Source organism: Knufia obscura (genome assembly GCF_036327395.1).
Source record: "Knufia obscura strain CCFEE 5817 isolate CBS 148926 chromosome Unknown scaffold_37, whole genome shotgun sequence".
Lineage (NCBI taxonomy): Eukaryota > Fungi > Ascomycota > Eurotiomycetes > Chaetothyriales > Trichomeriaceae > Knufia > Knufia obscura.
In genome coordinates, this window is record NW_027042723.1 from 2,892 (window position 1) to 11,616 (window position 8,725).

Genomic DNA, 8,725 nt, shown 5'->3' on the forward strand with positions numbered 1-8,725 from the left:
GTGTGGACATTCCAACCGGATTCGAGAGCAATCTCACCCAACGTAGCGCACTCCCCAAGCGTCAGCAATTCGCTGGCCACATCCAAGGGAAGCAGGAAAGCAGGAAAGCAACCTTGTCTGGGGGCTGGACGACTTTGTTGGGCAAGCGGATGGATACGACCTTGGTTGGGCTCATCGTCCTCTTTGAGTGCGACATATCCCAGGCCCTAACCTGCACCTTCAGCATCTTCCTGGCTGTCTGGGATCTCCATTGGATTGCTTTCCTCCATGCTCTGCGTGTATGCCTCGCCAAGCGCCTTTGTTGTAACGTCGGCCCGCCGGCATTTCTTTATAGTGCTTGAATGGACTGGTGAGAAACTGGCCCGTCTCTTGATCCCTGTTGTACGGTCAACCTGTGCACTTGGGGCATTCTCCTTGGACAAGTCGGACTCTTGGGAATGACTGGCTGGGGACGGGGTGGTTGTAGCCCCTACATCGTCCTCGCTTTCAGGATCGAGCTTGCTCAACCATGAGCCGTATGTGGTGTCCGGGTCTCCAACTTCGCGACTGGCCTGTGCCGCGCGTTGGTACTCGTCATAGCTAATAGCATCACCTGGAGGACGGTCAAGATGGACCTTGAGCATACGAGGGAATCGGAGTGTCAGATATCGTGCATTTGAAGGCCGATCGAACCCCGCACCGATCACCTCAACCACGGCAGCCTGCGAGAATAGATGTGTCGGAAGAGACCTTCCCGTCAGTTCCGTTAGGATCTGCATTTGTTGTCCCGTCATAGAGAACTGGAACTGAGATAGACGGCCATGAGCATTCAGAAAGTGAATGTTGGATATTGAGATCGATGGATGTGAAACAGTGCCCACGATGCGGAACGAAGGACTGAACTCGACACGACAGCCCTCTTGATCCACCTCTTGACAGGCCAGAGAGAAGCTTGTCCACGTTCCCGGCATCAGTGACAAGCTTGCCGCTGCCACAGGATCGCATCGACCACCAATGACGAGCAGGTCGACCGAATCGCCTAAGCCTGGTATATAGTCCTTCTTCACCTTTACGTACTGTGTGACTCCGCCGTGGACACCGATGTATGGATCGCAACACGCTTTCAGCACCAGACCTTCCCATCTCTGCGAAAGTGCATACGCCATCTCGCGAGCCAGTGCAGACGTACCTCGAGTGGCAGTAAAGTCGAGCACGATTTGACGCCCGATCGCGGCTCGGCCAGGAACCGGCTGAACAAGCTTCTGGAGGTGTTGTCGTCGCTGCCTGTAGGTCTCATAAATGCAGATGCGGTCATCCCACAATAGGATGTCATGGAAGACAATCATCAGATGCTCATCAGAATCTGGCGAGGAGTCTCTCTGGCAACCCAGACGGCGTCCCGCACGGGTGACGTGTCTCCGAATCTTGTGGAACGGCATGATATCGCGGACCACATCACTCCACACCACAAGTTCCCCAACCAGGATGCAGTGCTTCTGCACTCGATCTCCCGATCTGCTTGCGCCCAGGCACTGTCGAATCGTCGGCAGGATAGGATCACGATCAATGGTTGAATCACGACCGCTTTTCGAGAATAATTTGATCACTGGCTTTCGACTATTGCTGTCCTGCCAGATATGCACCTGACAGTATTCGCCGTCGTACTTGCGCTCGACGCTAACTTCTTGGTCTCGCATCAGGGAATAGCCGTGCTTGATACTGCGCGCTTTTTCAAAATGGGGCAGGCTTACACGCGTACCAGCTTGTGGTACAATTGGCCGAGCTTGGCCCGAACAGGTTGGTTCTCGTTCCTGAAGGTGGCTCAGAGCTTTAGGGAACGAGTCGAGCACACTCAGCACAGAAGGTAGACTCGGGTGTACAAGCTCAACAACCAGTCCTTGGGGAACGGTGGCCGGCGTCAAGTCCTTGAGCAGCAATCGCACAACCCATTTGACCTCCAGGCTCGACATTCGCTGGAACATCGACGTCAATTGACTTGATAAGGAAGATCTGCCCAATTGGGAATACCGCTTTCGAAGCTCGACATCGGAGAAGTCACACAGTGCAGCCACTTGATCCAGGGTATGGTCGAGCTCGGTGATGGTTAGTGGTGCTCGAGATGAACAGTGCGCACCACACTCCGTCGCGGCTTGCATGACAGCGGTAGCACAGTCGAGATTTCCCTCTTTCCGCATCCGTTCGATTTCTTGCTGTCGACTTGTCCCGATTCCCCAGGCTTTTGCTGCGATACGTGCAATACGCTTCTCACCGAGGCCGTAAACACGGTCGCATCGTCGGGCAGGAATGAAGCACGATAGAAGTGCAAGGCCTTCGACAGACAATTGCAATTTCCCGACATGCCGGTCGAACCATTCCTGGGTGATGGATTCTGTCTGGTGGGCGGATCGTGAGGACGACAGCTGCTCGAGCAGACCACAGATGTCGGAAAACAGCAACATCATAACAAACACTGAAGCCACAGCTCCTTTAATGTTCATTTACAGTATTGGACATCCAAATGGCAGATTGATGAGCTTTATATTAATCCCAAGAGCCTTGCATTGTGGTCTCTTACCTTTCCATTCCACATGCGCAAGCCTATCCACCATGCCGGGGTGAAACGGCGAGGCACAGCAAATCCACCAGCCGTGATTTCCATCGCGCCTGGTGGCCTGCTGGGAGTCATAGTCTTCGTTCACTGCACCGTTAGCATTTTTTCTACCTCATTCAGACATGGAAAGATACGCTGGAATATGAAAACATGACAGTCGTTGTTGTAGATGTCTCACATGATGCGATACTTCACTCTCAGCCGATCGGGTCGTTCCCTGTCAAAGTACAGCTCTGAGTCCTGTTCAATCACGTTATTAACCTCCAACAGTGGCACTCGCGCTACAGCTATGTGTGCGCCGTTAGATGCGAGGCTATGGTGGCTTGTTGTACTCAAGAATGAAACTACGTCCTCAGTCGTGCTGAAAAAAACAACAAAAACACAATTGTACCCACTGCCAGAGCTTTTACCGGACATCACCTGATACGACGCTTCAGCGCCCAGTGGATGGACTGTAGGGCCCGGGTGAACACAGGATGAGGTACTTCATCAATCGCTTAACGTCATGTAATTACGGTGTCTTCGAGGAAGAACCCAACACTCGGATACGTCGATTCTGCCACCTCATACGAGACTTAAGAGAGATGGTCTTCTTCGACTGGTTGATAGTGCTCGAGCTATTGAGTTCGTGGCACTTGCACCTCCTCTGTAGCCCGTTTGTGGTCCACATGCAGCCTCGTCACGGGGTCTTGGTGCAGGGGATTACCGTGTTATGGTGCTTGAATATTTGCAATGTTTGCATTTCATCCGCCAAAATTTGAAAATGGGTTAAACAAGTCTCCGCAAAGCGGGCTAACCCTTAATATAGTTGTCTTTGTTGGTATGCAAGACAAAAGTGTTGCTTCACTGCGCAAGTCCAAAATGATCCGTCTTGCAATCATCTCCAGCTATCATCCACCATGCCCTGTCTCCTGACTTAGGAATGCCTCCCTTGGCAGCGGATGGCTTTGTTCTGCTGAATCCTTAAATCGGTGACCTCGCTGGCAGGTGACCGTTGCAAACATTGCTAGTCCGATAAGCTCTTCGGGCTTCCACCCTCTCAGTAGAAACTTGTGCTGTTGAAGTGTAAGCGCCGTAAACACGTCGAAATGCCGACGTACCTGAACCAAACTGTCTGCCGTGCCAGATGTTGTCCACGAAAGAAAATCAAACAAAAGAAATTGCTGAGCATCGCCTTGGTCGTGCATCATACCACTTTTTGTCGCCAGTCTCATCAATATCTCACCAAGACTGTGGACATCATGTTGACAAAGGCTACCGTCCGTCGTATGTTGATAGAACTCCGGATGTGCTATATCATGTCAGCGAGGTCGACAACACAACAGTGCAGTCAGGAGCCTTGCCCAGTTTGATCCTGCCAGATCGGATCAGCAGTATGCTATTGAGCCTGAGGCGAGTGTGCGCAAGGCGATGAAACGCAAGATACCGGAGGGCTGCAACCACCTGCGAAACGGTCAGCACGCGCTTGATGCTGGATCTGCATGTCACTAGCTTGACCGGCCATAGCAGCCAACTCTCTTTCATTTGGGAGTCGAGGTAGCTCGGCTACGTGCAACTGCGTCAGATCGACGTATTCAAAGACAAGCTCCGCCACAGAGTTCATGATGAAGACTTCGAGGCAGCCCAACAGCCAGGGTGGGCCACGCATTTGGCGGAGCTGTCTCATCTGGGCATCGAGCAGTGTGCAATTCTTACGAACCACAAGCACGAGTTTACCCTGACAACCTCTGTCTTCACACACCCTGTATGTCTCGTCCAGCTGTACTTCGAAGCGCTCGTCATACTGATCCACGACAGGCCTGTTATGTTGTGGAATCGCTACGAGCGGGCTCGAGTCGATACGAGACTTGACTCGCAGGGGTAAGGGAGGCGGTTTCGTACGGCTTGAACATATATCATCTGGTTCTCTCCGCCTTCCCATTTCTGCTATCAATTTCTTGTGTATGGCATCAGAAGAGGTACGACTTGATTGGGGACCGAATTGAACGTCACAACACAGTGTTTTCCCTGCTCGAGGTCGTCTGGTCTTGGGCTCAAAATGTGCGTGTAGCCGTCAGCCTATGTCGGAGGCCAAGGAAGCGGGTGACCAGTGTCGTGCAAAAGCTGAGAGCACGTTGGCTCCTGCACCATTCACCATGTTTGTCATGTCCACTGGAAAGTGCAGGTCCGCTTGTGGCATGTCTCGAGAAAGCGTGGGCAAATCGTAGACATCTTCACCACTAATCCTCAACTACAACTGGAGATATCTGTAGGACTCGTCTGGTGGCCCACGCCCAATTCGACAAGGCTGTCCTTTCGCGTGGCATGCATCTTCCATATTTTGCGATCCACAACCGTTCTCCTACACTCCTTGCCATCAACGCAGAAGTATGGTCAAGCATCGACAACTGACAATGACGAGCAGCATGATACCTCTAGATACGAAGGCCTATCTCCATCATATGGCACTTACCGCATGAGAAGAAAGGATGTAACCAACCCCTGATCTCCGAGCCGAATTCCTTCGTACCCGTTGATTGTCCCCTCAATTGACCGAGTCGCATACACGTCAGAAGCTAGGTCGGTGGCGCACCAATTTGGCCGTCAAAAGCATGATGTCATTGATGTGCACGATAAAATGGAGACTCATTACTACTGATACAGCCACAATAATCCTCCAGTCCGTCCGAAAGGTCGAGTCTACAGTACGCAATGCTTGCATACAGAGACTACAAATGGCGCCCACTCTGACGCCTTCTCAGCATGTACGCATCCGAGACTTGATCGCTGACGGATCCTTCAAGTACGTGCAGGTCGCTAATGCGGCAACGTGCAGCAGAGACGCGGTCAAAGCCATCAGTGCCAATTTGAGGCGCTTCGGCAGCACTGCTGCACCCAACAACGGTACCGGACGCCCCAAATGGTTGACTCCAAACATGCTGGACGTGCTACGCGAGCATCTGGTCCGACCTATTTGGCAGCATCGGATCCTTGGACTTCTGCCCTTGAGGATTGTTACGAATTTTCGAGCCAATGCAAACCGTAGGATATCACCCGTGCAATGGAGATGGATCTCGCAGAGCCCGCACAAGTTTTGAGCAGGAGTGGTGAATGGTGAAGTTGGGGGCATGTCGCTGGCCCAGCATCCGCCAATCTACCTACAAGCCATGGATCCCTGCAGCGACTAACCTCACTGTTGGCCGTTGTATCATAGAACCTAGTGTTCGATCCACAAAGATAAAGAGCTCGTGTCCAGTGCCTGAATCCGTGACACGAAGTGCCCTACACGAATTACAAGAGCACGTCATCGATATTCTGCCATCCTCAACATCTTTACCGCTGCCATTGGCCAGATAAAGGAGGAAAACCGACTGCTTGGTAGTGGTGCCACTGGTCGGCATTGGTGAGATACGACGTGTGAGAACATCGCGCTCGGTAACTCGCGGATTGCTAGTCCCGCAGTGTTGTCGCACTACTCACGAGGGGGCCCCAAAGCTGTTCGTCTGCTGGCCAGAAAAGTAGCCTTGTTGGAGACCATGATCCTGGCTGCCCGCAAAGGTGATGTTGAACGTTTGTCCTTCTTGCTGAGGATGTTGTGACCGGATGGCCGCACTGAGGGTTGGATCCTGTTCAGCGACGATGGAGACAATGAGCGAGGCGTGCTCATCCGCCGCGAGTTCCGTACCCTCGTCGGCGCAGAGCCGCTGCTGTTCCGGCTGAGTGGCAGGGAAGAGGTCGATCAGCCCGTCAATCAGCTCCATCGTAACTTGAATCAGCCGGTTCAAGTATTTCTCCTTGTACAGTATCCATTTGGCCTTCTTCAGGACATTGCCGGGCTTGAAGCGCTTCAGGGACAGCCTTTCCAGCTTCTGATGTAAAGAGGCCGCAGCCTGATCCAGCTCTTGTGTCGCGTCGTAGGCGCCGGTATTTTGTTCGTCCTTGTGAGACTTCAGCGTTGCCGATCGACTTTCTGCGTGGTAAAACAGGTGCACAATCTGCTCGAGCAGACTTTTGGCCTTTTCGTGCTCACTCAGGGATCCCGCCGCGCCGGGCAAGGCTGGTGTGGTTTGGTCCACACGATCCGACCCAACGGACACGCCCCACTGATAGTCGCAAGCGAGCTGGATGTAGTCAAAGCATTGCATGGCATTGTGGAAGGCGCCTAGGATCGCAAAAGCGAGCCCGACCGCCTCGGCTATGCTTCCGTAGCAGTACTGACAGCTTCCAATGTCAAGCAAACTTCGTGTTCAGCGACTCACAATGCTTCGAACGAAGAAAGATCGAACAGCATGACAGCAGTGACGATGAGTCGGCATGAGGATCAAATCCCCGCCGAACGCACGTGTGCTGGACTCGCACCATGTTGCTATTTTGGTCCGCATGTCCTTGAACATGTGACACCTTTTCCAGCGCCTGCACCTCAGCTGGACCTTTCAGCCCTGCACTGCACGGTCCTTCCTACTTCCAATAGAGCGGCAGCAGCATCAGCTTTTTACGCTTCGCAATGCCGCGTGTTCAACATCCGTGCGACGACATACAGCGATAACTATTATCCCGGGCCTCCACTTGCATCTCTTTTCCCACTGGCATAGAGCGGGCCGCCTTTCACACCTCATTTGCTGGTCACGCCAACGCTGGCGCACTTCCATCCAAATACGATCGGTCGGTGGCATCAAACATTGCAGCTAGACACTAGACTGACACTGGATTGGCGTACCAGTCCAGTCGGTGAAATCTCAATCGTCGTTCCCTTTCGGCGCGATCGCGACTTTGTCGAGCGCCCTGTCCTCGATGAGATTTGGCAATCCGTCTCGAAACCTGCAGCCCGTGTGGGCGTGATAGGCTTAGGAGGGGTCGGGTGAGCTATTCCATCACCAACACGTTCTACAAGAGCTAAGAGGGTGGTCTAGTAAAACACAGCTGGCGATCGAATATGCCTACCGGCGGCGAGAGGCTGACCTGCAGATGTAGGTGTTCTGGGCGCAGGCGAGCAGTGCAATCCGCTTCGAAGAGAGCTACGGGAAGGTCGCACAACAGGCGCAGATCAGTGGCTGGGCGGACCCGAAAGCGGACGTGCTGAGCATGGTGCATGCCTGGCTGTCGGACGAGCACAATGGACGGTGGACAAAGGTGGTGGACAATGCCGACAGCTACGAGGTCATGTTCGGATCGCGCAGCGGCGAGGCCAGGACGTCGACTGTTTTTTCTACATCTTCATCAGCTATGGCGTCGAGCGACCGCTCGTTGTCTAACTATCTCCCCTCGTCCGCCCAAGGAGCGATCGTGATTACGACTCGCAGTCGAGAGGTGGCAAAGGGACTGATTGAGTATGCCGAAGACATCGTCGATGTGGTGCCTATGACAAGCGAGGATGTACTAGTATTGCTCTTCGAGAAACCATTCGCTTGCTACAAGAGTTGGATTACATGCCATTGGCCATCACCCAGGCAGCAGCGTATATCAATCAGCTCGGGTCCCGAATGACATTGTCTCGGTATGTGGAAATGCTGGCGAAGAGTGACTTGGATCGAGAACGGCTTCCCAAGAAGGACATCCGGGATTCGTGACGAGGCGGGCACGCCTCTAGCTCGATCATCATTACCTGGCACACCTCATTCGAGCATATTCGGCAGACACGGCGATCCGCGGCTCGACTGCTGGCGTTAATGTGTCTGTTGACGGACCGGGTATTCCTGAGTCGCTTCTCCAGAGACAGTGTTCCTCCGAAGATGGGAATCAGTTAGGTGGAACAGGACATGTAGACAGCATCCCCGACCAGTACGACTTTGACGAGGATGTTGTAATGTTGATGGCATACACCCACCGAACACCATCCTAACACGGACAACAAGGCCGGTACAATGACCACTGGGACAAGAATGGAAACGCGATTCACAATATGCAATACAGTTTTCAGTGGGCGTTTGACAATGTACTGAACTTCAGGTCCAGCGATATAAAGAGCTGCATTGGATGCCGCCTCTCTGGTACGGTCCCCAGCATTGCTCACAATGGCGGAAATTTGGCTTCCCATCTTGTCGTTGGATGGTCTAACTGAGTTGCGGCTCAAGATGGTGGTTGTCAATATCACCAAGCGAGAAGTGTCGCTGTTAAACACAGCAGGAGACTTTCTGTGGGAAGCTAGATACAACCGTC

The 8,725-nt window shown here is 53.0% G+C and overlaps 2 protein-coding genes across 2 annotated transcripts; both read right to left on the reverse strand.

The window, feature by feature from the left end:
* Positions 1–206: 206 nt before the first annotated feature.
* Positions 207–2,477, reverse strand: PMZ80_011269 (uncharacterized protein; the record flags this gene model as incomplete). Its single annotated transcript, XM_064879648.1, has 1 exon — positions 207–2,477. The coding sequence occupies one exon, from the start codon at positions 2,475–2,477 to the stop codon at positions 207–209; it is 2,271 nt and encodes a 756-aa protein (XP_064724579.1).
* A 3,568-nt stretch (positions 2,478–6,045) lies between these two features.
* On the reverse strand, positions 6,046–6,860 carry PMZ80_011270 (uncharacterized protein; the record flags this gene model as incomplete). Its single annotated transcript, XM_064879649.1, has 2 exons — positions 6,046–6,790; positions 6,856–6,860. The coding sequence occupies 2 exons, from the start codon at positions 6,858–6,860 to the stop codon at positions 6,046–6,048; spliced, it is 750 nt and encodes a 249-aa protein (XP_064724580.1).
* Positions 6,861–8,725: the final 1,865 nt, after the last annotated feature.